At 34.4% G+C, this 17,285-nt stretch overlaps 1 protein-coding gene across 6 annotated transcripts in view; it reads right to left on the minus strand.

The window, feature by feature from the left end:
- LOC131072694 (uncharacterized) overlaps nucleotides 1-17,285 on the minus strand; it is a 98,146-nt gene that overhangs the window by 27,088 nt on the left and 53,773 nt on the right. For all 6 annotated transcript variants that reach the window (XM_058008929.2, XM_058008928.2, XM_058008927.2 and 3 more), the window contains 2 exons: nucleotides 7,437-7,472; nucleotides 3,231-3,276 (listed from right to left, as the gene is read on the minus strand). In XM_058008929.2, coding sequence (XP_057864912.2) covers nucleotides 3,231-3,276; nucleotides 7,437-7,472 — 82 coding nt within the window. The remainder of the gene's footprint in view (nucleotides 1-3,230; nucleotides 3,277-7,436; nucleotides 7,473-17,285) is intronic.

A 17,285-nucleotide genomic window follows, 5' to 3' on the forward strand; every position in this document is an offset into this window, starting at 1 on the left:
AATTGAGGACAAGGTGGGACATTTCCTACCCATCCAAGCATCCCTAATCCCTTGTAGGGGACAGCCAAATTTTGTGTGGGATACTTGCCCAAGGAACATGGTTAATAATAATTTATTCTCTTCCTTGATAAATATAGTGTTCTAATAGTTTTCTTCAAATGAAAAAATTCGTTGTCCTTAATAGATAACTCTAGTTCAACAACATTCAGCAAATAGTTCGAAGAACTAAACCAAGCAAATCCATTTTCAAAGAAGGCTACAATACATAGAAATTAATTAAGCGGGAACTTAGGTTTTCTATAACTTTCTCTACTTAAGTAATGGCACCATTGTGATGAAAAGAGGTTTATGCCAAGTGTGCCCAAAAATGACCTTTGATTTGTCCTCTTACCTTTCTTGTGTGAAGCTTAAGGTTGTATTTTATAATAATAATGGCATTTGAATCTTTGATATTGATAGTATGATACTTCATCATTGATAACTATTATTATGATAGTGACAAAGATAATTGTTTAAGTTGCCTCTAGTGAGGTCAAGGGGCACACCATTTTCACAATTTTATCACTTAAGGGAGAAATTAGGTATTTGGCACATTTTTGTGATGAATATTTTCCCTCCAAATGTCGTATGGGTGAAGTTCATAATTTATAAGGCAAAATCGTCACATTTTTTGACTATTTTTTCTACTTTTTTTTCGCGTTTCACATTTTAACACATTTGGCAAGTTTTTTTGTCAGACTCGTGGAGTGTTTGGCAAGTACTTTCCAAAAACTTGACAAGTTTGACTAGCAAATAAACCCATGAGTAACTCAGCAAGGTGAAAAACCAATAAATAAGGTGACATGTATACCTACCAATTCGACAACGTAGATTTGACCATACAAATCAACAAATTGACCTGTGCCTCCTTAGGTCTATTAAACTTTTGCACATGAAATTAGAGATCAAGTGAAACAAATGTACATAAATATCCAAGACATTTCACATTCATCAAGCCATAGCCTCTTTTCCTTTACGAACCATTGGTCAACTCCATTTCCAATGCTTGGTACGACCTTTACTGAAGTGATTCCATATCAAATGTTTTCCATGATGAATAGCTATATGGAACTATGTGAGGGATCTTAGGGAAAAACTAGAAAAACACAATCCAACCCAACAAATTGAAAGTAAACACAATCACAAGCTGACTCCCCCCTAAATCACTCAATCAAGAGACCCCAGTACAATATGATGATGGCACTTTATACTTAAGGTGATTACAACTGTCACTTTGTTGATTCCACTTGTCAAATCAACAAAGTGCAATTGATCTTAGTGTATTACAAAAGCCAAATGAGGCCACAATGCTAAAAAGTATATTTTTGTGACGAAATAGAATAAATCTGCTTCACTAATGAGAAAGACACAAAAATAATGCACTTTTAAAACAAATAGAACCAAAATATGTTATCGTATGAAATCAAATGCAACCCAGAAAGTTCCTAAAACATGAATATCTCAGCATCATTTGTGAGAATATGAAATTGTATAAAAACCCAAACATCAAAGTCAAAAACCATTCACATCACTACGGAGCTATCAAAAAATTAGGCAACTTAATAAAATTGCTCAAAAATGGAGCCAATATGAATAGAGCTTTTAAAGATAGACTCCCAAATCAAAATGCTAATGGTGAGAAAGCCAAGTTAAAGTGAAGAAAAGGAATGACATCATACAAAGAATATTCAAAGATTTCCTCAAAATATTCTCAATTTTCTCCACGTTTTGAAACTAGTCGTTTTTTTGAAAACAAGTATATGCCCAAAGACCACTCCATCAAGCATCAAAATTGTTGTATGTTGGCACAAAACCACCAATTGACAATTGTATGGTTTTCAATAGAATTTGGTAGAACATTCGTTGTCGAGGAGTGTAGTGGTAAGAATGTGGTGGCATCGCTTGATGGTGGTGGAAAACTATGGAGGTACTGCTCAATGTTAAAGGGATAACGATATAGTTTCGCTATCAAGGATTAGCAATTGATGTCAATTATGTAATCTCCCCATCAATGTACAAACCATGCATTTAGGGCACTTATAACCTTCAACAGGTCAAAGTCTACCAACTACAATACCTTGTACAAATACATATAAGGGGGCAAAACTTTTCCATGAGGGCTCTTGGCCAAGATGTCCAATTTCAATAATTTGACAATCACTCTTTAGGTTTTTGGGCAATCTGGTGAAAATGAAAAGGTTAGATTTGAATCAATGTGCTAAAAAACATTATGTACCTATTTGATTTGGTAGGCACCTCCCAATATAAAATCTTTGCAGATCTAGCCTCCTTTGTCTAAGACGCAAAAAAGGAAAATTTGACTTCCTCAGATGCTCTAAACTTAAGATGAGCTTACACTTCATCTAAGAATGTCTCAAAACAACCTACGAACTAAAGCTACGAAGAAACCACTACTCCCCCAAAAATCTAGTATTTCTATATTTTTTTTTATTCTCCAAATCATGATTTGATGCAAGGGAAAAACATACATAACTTTTCACAAAAATACAAGATGTGCAACCTAGATCTCCAAAAAAATTAACAAGAAGCACTCTAACAAGCTTCGATACCATGTAAAAATTGGCTATAGAGATAGTCACACAAGATAAAGAAGCTAAACACAAACACAAAGAATCAAAAAACCAATATGAAACGATAAGGTTATTCTATTGAAGGATGTAATGTGCACAAAAGATGCTCTATAATGAGTTACAAGTGGATATATAAAGGATACACCACCAAGATATGTGAATGTACAACCAATGTGGGATAAAGGAGATATGTTACTTGTGTTTCACTTCTCAACCTATTAGGAAGTTCAAGTTATATGTGAAACCTACCCAAGTAAACACCTACTAAAGCAAGCTTATTCTATACTAGGTGCAAATATGCAAAAAATTAAACTAATTAAATGCAAGAAAATAAATTTGCATTCAAAATCTATAAATTGTAAGTTTGTAACATCTGCAGTTGTACACCTTTTAACACCTTAATGTATTATCTCCTTTTAGATCTGCTGGCTAAATGATATCTTATGTGGACTTAGGTGCTCCAAGTTTGTGACAAACCACATTATGAAGAGAATAATGCTAATAGACGAATTCTTACAATGCATACTAAATGAATTTCAGATCTAGAAAAGAGAGTATATACAACTCAACCTTCACAGATTCAAAAACTGACATTTTTACCTTTAGTAAGAACTTCAATGCCGGCCCCGTCTTGTCGTTCATGTACCTGAAACATCACAGAATATATGACAAATTCCGTAATCCATTACAAATGGAAAAATGTAAAAGCTACAATCCAAAGAATCCCATGAATGGAATATTACAAAAAGTTAATAATTTTGACAGAGCCTATGTTACATAGCATTAAGTTAAGAACTTGTAATTAGGCAAAAATGTTTGCAACTGCATTGGACTCCATACTCACATTACTCTTTGGCTGATAAACCAGGACTTGACCACAGTCACCCATTAAATAGACAGAAAAAGATGTTAGTTCCTTCTCATCTATTCGAATAACAAAAAGAACATCATTTCACTGATAGTCTGCAATTAGCTCTTACTGCATGTTGTGACCAATGCACAACAAATTATATTCAATCTATCCCTGCCCCTCTTACTCAGTCCACCTGCCCCTTCAGACTTAATTTTAAAGCCTGTCAAACCAGTAATAAACAAAGGATAGCAAACAAGAAAATATCTGACTCAAGAGGCTACATATGAGAGCTGCGTGAAAAAGATAAAAACACATGGTGATGATCTATATCAGATCTGACATGCAATCGAGAATAGAATGGACAAAATTTAAGGATCTCCATCAGGTCCTCCAAAAGCTTACTCTTGCATTCTAATAATCCTCTAAAAGAAAACGAGAAAGAGGGAAGATCAAGGACAAGTTAAATGCCACAAATAGCATTACCAATAAAATAGATTCAATGAAACAATTCAACTTAACTGAATGTACTGTTAAGTTCAACTTAACTTAATAGTTTATAGAATGCCCTAGAAAACAAAAGCATCTATAGTTTTTACATATCATAACATAAATGTAGCATTTCAATATATGAAAAGGCTGTCATGCACTTGTAAGCCGACATAAGGGTCAATCGAAAATTAAAATGTTAGCTAATGTAATATCAGTAGGACCTTAGCCTTGTTACAACTTATCAAGTTAAATAGAGATCTAATCATAAACATTCAGTAAGAATTTAACCAAACAATATAACAGTAGTGCAACTATTGACTTTCCAAGTGGACAATCAAGTCTATTTGAAGGTTGTTAGATTATAAAACTTCTCTCATCAACTCAGTTACTTACTATTGTTCTTCAGGTGACTACCTCATCGAGGGCTTGTTTTGGCTATAGTGCTTACTCTTGAACTTTACATGCCAAGACAGTCCAAAGATATTTCATAGCTTTTCTGGTTGGCATTAATGTAATGTCCCCACTTTGAAATATGATTTTATAATAAATAAAATGATAATAATAATTAAAATACAAAAGAATGAAAATAAAAATTAAATTAAAATATAAAAACATAATATAATTAAATATGATTAAAATTTGATTAAGTTAATGAATGGTCAAAAGGCATGAAATGGTGAGTTGCGACTCCCCCAAATATGAGGTATAAAAGGGAGAAGAGTACTCATTTGAAGGGGGAATAATTTGGGAATCAGAAGTGCAGATCTGATTTAAATAAGAAGTGCAGATGTGATTGTGGAAGGTTTTGTCCCTTTCAAAGGGCAGAAATAATGAAGAGCTGCACTCTTTAAGAGGGTGCTAATGGTGAAAGGGTGTGTCTCTTGCCAAAGGGCATACATGATGAAGAGGTGTGAAATCTCCCTCACATTAAGTGACATAAAGAAAAGGAATCAAAAGCCTCTAGTGATATCACCATCGATCAAATCAGATCAAAACTGTTACTAAGTTAAAGGCAATAAAATCCTTGTTCTTGGTGGTATGCATGGGGATGTGCTTAATATGTATGCTTAAAATATGAAGCTTGATAATGTTCTTCAGCAGAATTTAATAATAATACTAATATAGACCGCACTTATGTATGACAGTTATACTTAATGAAAGACTAATAGGACAAGTCTTGATATTCACATTTAATTATGAGCAACCAATAATGATTGCAAATTAAAGGTACCGCTGCCTTAAGGGAGGACAATCAGATCGAAGAATGATTAGTTAAGTTAATGATAGGATCCTTAAAACAAAAGATCAATGATGATTGACACAGCTAAGCAATATCGATAAGGAAAAGCAGCGACCTTTCAAAAGAGTCGCTGCCACTAAAAGGCATGACTGTTGGTGGTGGTCTTTCCACCACGGATAGGGAGGATAAATAACCCCCACCGCATTTGAAGAAAGAATCGAAAAATCTTAGGAAAAAAGAGCCTAAAAGAATAGATCGAATCTGAAGCTACCGTGAGGATAAGACAATATTCTGGTATAGAGTTTTTGTTCGCTACATATTATTATGAATAGCAGACCATCTCTAAGACTAATCACTGCATGTTATCTCCTGCACTCACTGTGCAATCAAGTATGATGAAATGTGATGTTATCACCTATGCGTATTATATCTGATTTTTGGAATCAACCATGGTATTGGCACCCTGACAATATGATATGTAACAGGGAGAACAGCTGATAGGGCACCCTGTCAATATGATTTGCAACAGGGAGAATGGCTGATAGGGCACCCTGTCAATTTGACTCACAATAGGGATAACGGCTGATAAGGTATCCTATCAAGTGTGGCTTGATTGAGGGAGAACAGTTAAGACACACCCTATCAAGTGTGGTTTGATTGAGGGAGAACGGTTGAGACACCCTACCAAGTGTGCTCTATTGAGGGAGAATGGTTAAGACTGTTGGCAATTGACACTCATCTGGTAAGGATTAATGGCATTTTGGGCTGTCAGTGATGGCAACTCATCTCCAGGTGTTGATATTCTTTATCGGGATTCACTAATTTATCATTTTGCTTTAATTGGGTTAACCGGTATTCACTTTGCTTCACAACCGGTTAAGTCCTAATTCCGGTAACGTGTATTTGGAACCTGGTTAAGGATAGGACCCGACTAAGAGATCTTGTGGCCCCGATAAATTCTTTCAAGGAATTTTTGGTAACGTGTGAAGGCCGACATGATCATCGGGATTATGTATGAAATACCTTGTGATCTGGCAGCCGACAGGATTATATTTCTCATTGAAGCCGACATGGTGAAAAGTTAGAAGGGTATTTAAGGAGATCCTTTCAGCGATGGATTATATGTGCGATTTGGAATACGATTTTGGTTGCGAATTAATCAGAGATCGATGGTATGCTTTTTGGTCAGCGAAAGGAAGCTTTTGTATGCAGTTTCACATGCACAGTGTAAACCGGTAGCAGAACAGGGCATAACAAAGCATCATCAAACCGGTAATCAGTAAGGGTTAACAGAACTTAAACCGAAACTTATCCAACATGCTTAGATGCAATTTATAAGTTCATTTTTGTTTGTAATCACTTTGTAAAGTTGTGTAAATCAATGAGACTTCTATTTGAGCAATGAGCTCTAGGCAGTTGGCCTGATTGCACGTGCAATCCCCTCAATGTAATATTTGTATACCTTGATCAAGTATATAGATATTGTGGGTATCAGCCCCACCGCGGTTTTTCCCTTTGCAAGGTTTTTCCATATAAATATTGGTGTTATGGTGTTGCTTCTTTATGTGTTATTTGGTTTATGCACTTTAACTTTATTTACTGTTAACCGGTTCATAAACAATAAGTTCAAAATCAATATTACCGGTAGAACACTGATAAGGAAGCTTTTGTGTGCAGTTTCACGTGCACAGTGTAAACCGGTAGTAGAACAGGGCAGAACAGAGCATCATCAAACCAGTAATCAGTAAGGGTTAACAGAGCTTAAACCGAAACTTATCCAGCATGCTTAGATGCAATTTATAAGTTCATTTTTGTTTGTAATCACTTCGTAATGTTGTGTAAGTCAATGAGACTTCTATTTGAGTAGTGGGCTCTAGGCAGTTGGCCTGATTTGCATGTGCAATCCCCTCAATGTAATATTTGTATACCTTGATCAAATATATATATATTGTGGGTATCAGCCCCACCGTGGTTTTTCCCTTTGCAAGGTTTTCCCATATAAATATTGGTGTTATGGTGTTGCTTCTTTATGTGTTATTTGGTTTATGCACTTTAACTTTATTTACCGTTAAACTGTTCATAAGCAATAAGTTCAAAATCAATATTACCGGTAGAACACTAATAAGGAAGCTTTTGTGTGCAGTTTCACATGCAATATAAAAAGCAATGTATTTGAGATTATCTATATATTCTTCAAAAGAAGCAAGAGCTTAGTAATCATTACCTTAATAACTCGGTGAACTATGGGAATGTCCTTGCCCTGAAAAAAATGCAAGGGAATTGACAAAAAAGATAAGGATCAAGAATGTGGCACAAAACTCACGAATTCACACTCCTCAAAAAATGAATTTCTTCAATCAGAAATTAGAACACAAATTTTTCATATGACATCACAAATAGAATTGAACAAATCAATTTGCAATGGAAATCCCAAATTTTTGTGAGTACTAATCCAAAGTAACCAGTTATTTTTTAATGTCCGAAAAATATTTCATAATATTCATTGTGGAACATGCAATAGTTTTTAGTGGTCCAGAGAACAAAAAGAGACACTATTCAAGAGCTCGAGTTTTCAAGAACCATAAGAATTGCGATTATTGTTTCTAAGAAAATAGTTAAAAAGAACACCGCAACATTGTATATATTATTTCAACATCGACATAGTTCTGCTTTAAAAGTTTGTTTAAAATTCAAAAACATTCTTGTTGAAAGTTCTATTGATTTCTTTAATATTTCAGCCTTCAAGTATATATTTCTGGTTTTTGTTTTGCTTTTAGAATTTCCCTTTCTTATCAGTAGATCAGAGATTCGGTTCCTAATAGTGCTACTGCAGCCACTCTCCTGGCATCATAGGCACAACAGCACTACAAATACAAACATATTCCCAAAAAATCATGATTGATAAGATTAAGAATCCCTTCAACAAAGGCATAAACAGGTATAGGAGCATCTAACATAATATTTGAAAGGACAATAATGCGGAAATCAAAACTTTACATGAGCCTAGAAGGAAAATGTTGAATGAAAACCAAATACTACACAAGGTTTTGATACCAACAGACTGGGTAGGAGAATATGAAAGGATGTCAACACCCTTGTTTACTGGTTGGAATATTCCTAATATGAAAATGTTTTATTATCCCTTAAGACCTTTAGTACCTGAGAGAGTTCAATAAACTATAAGCTGCTCAAAAAACTTGAGTTCTCTGTCTCTATGCCAGGGAATTGCCTTAGTTTTTGTCCCTTCTTCCACATTTTTTTATATCCGACTTTTTCTCTATTTTTTCCTGTTTAAATCCCATTTTTTTCAAAAAATATTTTACTTTTGGTTTGTTGATTTTTTGCCCATAAGATTTTTGCTGCTATGAGTTATACATCAAACAGGAATGAATATTACAATGCGCCAACATGCTCTTAGTTCACATTGGTAAATGAACATAGAAGAGGCCAACCAAATAACTGTTGTAGTAAACATTTAGTTTAAAATTTTAAATGAACATAGATAACATGATACCATGTTAGGAGTCATTTAATGAGAATGAAGGTAGATATAGGATACACTTGATTTGTATGAACATAGTCATGAGTCAACCTATCCAATAAGAACACATTTAATCAATATGAATGTAGATGTAAGATGATGGACGAACATAATCCTAGGTCAACATACCTAGCTAAGACTCATTTAATTGGCATGGTCATAGATGAAGGATGCATCCAAGCTAGATAAGTTATATGAACATAACCCTAGGTCAAAATACTCAATTAGGACATATCTGAATTAAGAAATGATCTAGATGATATTGGCATAAATTAGATTTTCATTATCTTGCAACTGTAATCTATCGTTAGTAACTTAGCATCATGCTTAGTTAGAGCACAAACTCTAGGTCAACACTATGCATGTGGTAGTGACCACTACTTTTACTTTTACATAGGTAAGCCTAAATTTGTGTCTATGTTGCATATGGGTAGATTCTATGTTAAGATCATACAAAATCTTAGGGGCAACTGTATCCTACCTAAACAAAACCCTGAGAGTCGTTATCTAGCAACCTTAATTAGCAATAAGTTGGATTAAAACAAAACATTGCATAGATCTACCAATCACTTGATGTAGAATCTATGGCAACCTTGTTGAGATGTGACATAATAGAACTAGTTGTGTCAACCTTAAAAACATAGGATATTAGGAGCCCTCTTGCTTAAGATTAACCTTGAATATTCCTTTTAGCCAATTGGAATCAATGAGTTTCCTAGACCATAATAAAAGTAAGACTCTTAGCTCCATGTTCTATCATTATCATAAGACCCCTTACAAATCTACATCATAAGACTAAAGTAAGCAAGTACCAAGGGCACAGGCATTATCTTCAATGTGCTTTCCTTACATTCTCCTAGGAATAAATAGGAGAGGTGCCATGTCGGTTTACTTGGTTGCCTATAAACAATGTCAAACCAAGCAATGTAATGTTGAGATTTTGGCAACATGGAACCACCAAGATAGCCATTGCTTAGGTTTGGCAAGCAAGATAGTCAACTATTTGAACTTGAGGTTAAGCTAGGAAAGGTAAAAGGATAAAGTGAGAAAGGAAAAGGTGTAGAAGGGTGTTAGCAGTTCTACTTACATGTCCTACAACCATTAATCAATGATCAAGCGATGACAATGGCAATGACAATAATAATGAACTCATTTCTAACCCAAACTGGACCAACAAAAACTACAATCTCACTACTTAGCAATTTTTGCCTATACTAAATGGATGGAGCAAAATGTGTTCTCAAGTTGGCTGGGATCACCCTGCTAACTTCCCTCCCAAAGAAACATGTGAGAATTTGAGAATCATCATCATCACAATGGAGCAACTGCACACTGAAAACTTGATCACATAATTATATGTTACATAATTAGTGAGTTGCCAATTGTGACTTGATATGCAATGGATGTAACTCATGCAATGTAAGTAATATGTGGGATTTTGTTTTTAATAGTGGTTTGGCTCACATGGTCACAACCTTGACAAAATTGTATACATGGAAAAAACTGCTTATATCATTTCAAATAAGATACGCTACCTCTTGAAAATATGGATATGGATAAGGAACAATATGAAAAGTCCAATACATACTAAGCCAAAACCCACTCTCAGTTGAAACCCCATGATGAAGGGTGGAAAGAATCAAATGATGAAAAAAAGTTAACTTTGGAAGCCTCACAAAAGAGTCTCTTGTTCAAAGGGGTCTTTTCCCTCTTCTAGCAGCTAAGGGATTCTCCCACTCTCATTCAATAGCCTCCATTTTATGGATCTTGTTCTTGCATTCTATTTGTGGTATTAAGCTTAATATGTGAATGACTATATGAATGCTACTATTTATCATTTCAAAATATGAACCACTACTATCCATGCACCTGGCTAATTACACTATCTTTTGGAAGGATTGATTGAATTGAGCAAATATCACCTATTCAATGAATATCCATGGCCCATAATTCTTCACGTCCTCTTTTGAAGATGATGATACATGAAAGAATCTTATCTTTGAAATGCCATCTTTCACTCCTGATCTACATACCAATAAGCCAATTCTTCTATGATGTTATTGCTGCATTTATTGACAGGCTTGCTTGTCATGGGATGCATTGGAACAAATCATAAGTATGACCTTCAGTTTTTGAATGTCAACTTTGCATCACCCATTTAAGAGAATAATGCATATTTGCTAACGCGATTATGTTGCCAACATGTGCCAAGCTTTAGGACTCCAATAGTATTGCCGATTATGACAATAGCTATGTTTACTGATTTTGCAAATGCTGCCAAGAGGCCCTTCACATACTTTAAGTTTAGATAAACGTTGATGACTTCTTGAGGCTTTTGAAGATGGAAAGCTTTTGTCTCTACACTTGCAATGTTATACTGATACATGATGCAATTATAGTTTTGCGCTCTTCTTCAAATTGCTTCAATTGGCAAATGTGATTTGAGGGATTGTGATGTCCCCATAATAGTGATTGATATCTGAATATACTTATGTATCAGTTATTTAATTATATGAGTTTACGACTGAAACTCTTTAGTATTATGTAATCAGTTTCATAAACGTAATAAATAGATTATTACACACATTTACATTAACAATACATATTCATTGAACATTACATAATATTAATATTCTTGTTTACATGGTAATCATAATGCAATATTGACAACGCAACAATAACTAATAAGACTAATAAAACATTAATAAACAATATAAAACAATACTCTGCCTTCCCATCCATTAAATAAACCACACATGAAGCCAGCACCTATATTAAGAAAGTCTAAGATCAAAATGGTAATCGATGATCAAATGTTTATCATGGAAATCGCTAGTTAAAACCTTCAGTTGTATGATTAATAAACCAATCCATATTCTGGTCAGAGAATCTAAGACATTTAAGGATTAATAATCAAGACTTTGATAAAATTAAGCATGCAGTGACTAAGGTAAAGACCGGTTCCATAAACAGAAACAAAGGAAGACAACGTTTAACATAAATATAATAGCAATCGTAACCCAACGATAATAATTAGTAATATGCAAATAGTCTAACAATCCAAGATAAGAATCGGTTAGAAATTATGAAGTATGACTCTCCCTTTGTGAAGAGATGTGTCCCACTAATGAGGAGTTAGGTGAGGGTATATATAAAGATGATGTAGAAGTGACTGGGGGATGGATGCAGGGATATAAACAAATATATAAAACAAATAATAACAGTAAAATCAGATTGGAACTGATATTAGGTTACAGGCAGTAACATTCTTGTTCTGGGTTGTATGCATGGTATGCACTTAATATATATGCTTAATATATGAAGCCTGCTGATGTTCTTATAGAGGATTTAATAGTATTATAAATATTGATGATATATATAATAATTATAATTATTATAATATTTTCTGGAAACTACTCTGCAGTAATATATATTATAATAACACCTGAAAATAAGTAAAAATATATAATATATATTTATAATGTCTTAATCAGATAAATAACAATACTAGATTGTAAATCGGAAAGAACTTATAAACAGTAAGAAGAATTTGTTTATATATAATTCTTGTTGCTACTGTCAGTATTTAAGAAGTTGGGAATTGAGATGTTTCCAAAGAGGGGCAGTCTAAATCCAGACAACAGGGTGATTCCCAAGAGAGGGTGGGGATCAGCGTCCCGAGAACCTTGAGGGACAGGTTCCCAAGATAGGGTAAGGGCTTGGATCTGTAAACTTTGAGGGAACCTATTGTATTTGGTATCTAAGCACTTTGGTAACATTCACATCCTCTTCTTCCTTAAAACTGAAGTAGTAACAAAGTTTGACGCTTGCATTAAGAGTTGTGGATGTATGATAGATGAGCAAGTTATTTAATAAATTAATTGATTGAACCATGAAATATCACTGATTTGATTCATGTTAAGATAGAATAGTCTCCTAATCAATTTAGTTTAAGTCATAAGTACACTGAAATAGGTTAATTATGGTTAAAAGAGGCCTAAACCTAGTAGGGGACATTACAGGGATGACTTGGGCAATCCACATGTTTCAACTTCAGCAATAATGAAAAAATACATTTATACTTTATTATTAAATTTATGTTAGAGCAAGACCTTGAGTAAACAACTTAAGTTATCAAACAAGACAACAATTAGAAGATATCTCTTCAATTTTCAATGCTTGAGTGACAACCCAAATGCTTACAATTTGTGCATGGGATAACAGCGAAAGAATCTCCAGGCTTTTAATGTTTGTTTTTAATTCTAGTGATACAATGATAAGGGACTAATGTCAATTTTCCAATGAAATTGAGTGTCACAAGATTTATGCCAACTTTTTCAACAATAGTGGTAACAAAGGACTACTGCCAACATGGAATAATGTCAATTTTTTGAGAGCAATATGATGGAGAGCATGGATGCAATGTCATATCCCTGCCCTAGTTGGGCATCAACTTTGAATAATTAATATTAATTTTAAAATAATAATCTTTTTTTATTTTGACCAACCTAGATTGTTTTTTTTTTGGGCGCCAGCTTTAAATCTAACAAGTATAAATAAAATTCTACTAGATAGGCGAAATCATTTGGAATTGGTATGATTTGGGATCTCTCTCAAAATAGTGCTAGCTAGGATAAAAACCCTAGCTACCCTCCAAGGTTGGGATAAAAACCCTGATCTTCTCTTACTGAATCCCTCATCTCTTGCAATTTATTTTGGTTAGAAAATTGTGATTTAATCCAATAATAGTGTTACCAGGTTAATCGCCATTGTTTGCGCTTGGAGGTATTTTCCACATCGCCGAGCCATAGGTCACTAAGTCACCTGCTAGGCATTCATAGCAGCAATTTCAAACATTTGTTGTTGGTAGATTTGGACAACAAAGCAAAAACAAAAGTTAGAAGCTCAAAGAAAAGGAGGATTGCAAGAATTACAAGGTCTAAACCAGCCACCAGCAAAACCAAAGATCATAGGGTTTGGAACTTTCCACTCCAAGAACAACGAACCACTCCCACACCTAGATTTGCATTTGAGTTGACACACACCAAGCAACAGTTATCATTGGGATTTCCAACACTCAAGGGTATTGACAACACAAACTTAGCTCCAAATCTCAATCAAATCTGAAATTCTTCCATTCCATAACAAATGAAGTCCTAATCTGTTACAATGTGCTTGGTATAACAACAATGTTCCACAGAGTTTTGGGACAAGGAAATGGGAGTACAGAGACTGTGGGACCAAGGGCCAAAGTTTGAGGATGGCAAAGGGACGACGACAGGGGGGCGTGGGGTGGCACAAATATATATGGTACTTGAAAAATTAGTTATAAAATGATGTGTAAGGAATAAGTATAAGAACTATGTTGCTTAACAGATTTGTCTCTTTATGAATAATGCATAAAAAGACTCTTGTTTGCCCAAGAATGGAGATAAAATTTTAACAATAGTTGGGTAATATATGAATTAGTTTCCCTCTAAATTTTGTAAAGAAGATCATCAACCACTCCCACACCAAGATCTGCATTTGAGTTGACACACACCAAGCTACAATTATCATTGGGATTTCCTTCAACACTCAAGTGTATTGAAAACACAAACTTAGCTCTAAATCTCAATCAAATTTGAAACCCTTCCACTCAATAATAAACAAAGTCATCATCTGTACAATGTGCTTGGTATGACAGCAATGTTCCACAGAATTTTGGGATGAGGAAATGGGAGTATGGGGACGGGAGTAGTAAAATAATGTAATGTTCTATAATGGTCGTCTTGTTTAGATTAGTTAATTTCTATTTTTTGCATTTAGCTAACAATTGTTTCGTTTAGAAACATCATTTTGTACCTTTCTATTTAAGGAGACTCCATCTCCTTTGTTTGATACACCGAATATTTTAACATGGTATCAGTGTGGGTCGATGGGGTTTCATAAAATTTGGCAAATTTTTTAAATGAAAAATTCGAGCCTCTTTTGATCCGGAATATTTTCCAGAAATTTGGTTTTTGATTTTTTAAAAATAGTTGGAGGTTTTGTGAAATTGTTGGAGGTTTTTAGTGAAGATTTTTTTTAGTTAGGGCCTGCTGAAGTAGGGTTTCTGAAAAAACGTGAGCTAGGGTTCGTGGTTCTGTTTTTTAGACGTTCATGTTTCTACCTCTGGAATTTCGTTGGCCTATACATGAAAATCATGGGTCATTTTTTGCTCACGCGGGTTGGGGTTTGTGTCTAAAGATCAAGGAAAATCGCATGTTTTTTTCTTCTGCTCGTGCTGCAAAATCATGTGAAATTCACACCTTTTTTTCGCGACACGTTTGCAAATCGTGGCCCACATTGATTGGTATTTTGTGTAGCGTCACTATGTCGCAGGTTTGTTTTGTGACCTACGCCTTTATTTTTTGTGACCTATCTGCCCGCGATTTTCTTTTGGATTCTGCGAGGGATTTCTTCGTTTTTTTCCAACGTTGGATATCCATGATTTTTCTAGGCGGTGGCGGCGCTATTTTATGGGTGGTGGCAGTAGTGATTTTCACGTTCTTCTTCTTCCGTTTTTCTTTGTTGCAACCCATGCGATGAATGGGTTTCCGCCACAAATCGTCTTTCTTCCTATAGTTTTCCTGCAATGGGTGCTTCTATCGGGTGTTTCAAGGGTCGCAATTGCTGCCATAGGATCATGATTGCAGGTCTTTGGTGGCAACGTCTCTTCTGGAAATTTTCTACTTGGGTTCAAAAGCTCATGGGTGCATTTTGTAGATCTGGTAGTGCTTTAGAGATTTTGTTTGGGTTTTCTAATTTTTTACCATTAAAAATTAGTGGTGGGTTTTTTGTACTTTTTTCCCTAAAAAAACAAAATCATTCTAGGTTTTATAAGTTTTGTCCACAAAAAAATTATTCCAGGTTTTGACGATTTTTTCCTAAAAAATTGTTTGTGGGTTTTTTCAAATTTTTCCTTAGAATTCATTTCTGAGGTTTATAATTTTTTTCCCTTAAAAATTATTCTAGGTTTTGATTGATTCTAATTTTCTACTTGGGTTCAAAGGCTCATGGGTGCATTTCGTAGATCTGGTAGTGCTTTAGAGGTTTTGTTTGGGTTTTCTAATTTTTTACCATTAAAAATTAATGGTGGGTTTTTTATACTTTTTTCCCTAAAAAAGCAAAATCATTCTAGGTTTTATAATTTTTGTCCACAAAAAAAATATTCTAGGTTTTCACGATTTTTTCCTAAAAATTGTTTGTGGGTTTTTTCAAATTTTTCCTTAGAAATCATTTCTGAGGTTTATAATTTTTTTCCCTTAAAAATTTTATTCTAGGTTTTGATTGATTCTATCCTCAAAAAACATCTGTAATCCACGAAGTTCGCATGGGATTTCGGTTGTTTGGTTTTATAGTTTTTTCCACAAAAATTATGACGAGTGTTTCTGTTCTAGGGTTTTTACGGTTTTTTCCACAAAAATCATGCTTTGTTGCAGTTTGCTTTGGGTCACACCTGGAGTTGCTATGGCGAACATCTACAAATGTCGTATCTTGCAATTTGTTTTGGAGTTGCTGGAGCAAATAGTGTTCAATGCTCATCTTCAAAAGTTTTTGTGGTTTTCGAAAAAATCGTCTATGTTGCTCTTTGGAGGGTTTGCCAATTTTTCCTCAAAATCATGGTTTCAGTTTGAGAAGTTGTTCTCGTTGTCTTTGGCTACAGGGAGGGATAGTTTTTTGTTTTCCCAACATTAGGTTGGCAACTTTCTGGTTATCCTGATCATTAACATTCTGTAGATCCAAGGAGGGTCTCAACAACAACGAGTGTTTTGAAGAGAAGGGGCAACCTTCTTTGTGTTTGTTATAAAAAACCTACAGATTGTCTTCTGTAGGGTTGTTAGGACGATGACCATTAAGGGAGGGTATTAAAATAATGTAATGTTCTATAATAGTCATCTTGTTTAGATTAGTTAGTTTCTATTTTTTGCATTCAGTTAACAATTGTTTCATTTAGAAACATCATCTTATACTTTTCTATTTAAGGAGACTTCATCTCCTTTGTTTAATACATAAAATATTTTAATAGGGAGGACCAAGGGCCCAAGTTTGGGGATGGCGAGGGGACGACGACGAGGAGGGAGGGGGGGCCACAAATATATATAGTACTTGAAAAATTAGTTATAAAAAGATGTGTAAGGAATAAGTATAAGAACTATGTTGGTTAACATATTTGTCTCTTTGTGGATAATGGATAAAATGACTCTTGTTTTCCTAGGAACGGAGACAAAAAATATAACAACAGATGGGTAAAATATGAATGCTTCCCTCTGAATTTTGTAAAGGTGCAGTTCCCTTTGTAAGATTGGGTGATTTGATTTTTTTTAAAGAATATTAAAGATGGGTATACTTTTAAGGTTTTAACCATAAAGTAGGAAAGGCATCTAATACTTGTGCATCACTATGCCACAAATATGCACAATGAAAAGAAAAAGCCAAACGAAAATACTAATTTCAAGGTTCAAAGACCTTTCAATCGTTTTAAAGAAGTCACAATTGATATTAACACAA

This window comes from Cryptomeria japonica, chromosome 5 (genome assembly GCF_030272615.1).
Source record: "Cryptomeria japonica chromosome 5, Sugi_1.0, whole genome shotgun sequence".
Classification (NCBI taxonomy): Eukaryota; Viridiplantae; Streptophyta; class Pinopsida; order Cupressales; family Cupressaceae; genus Cryptomeria; species Cryptomeria japonica.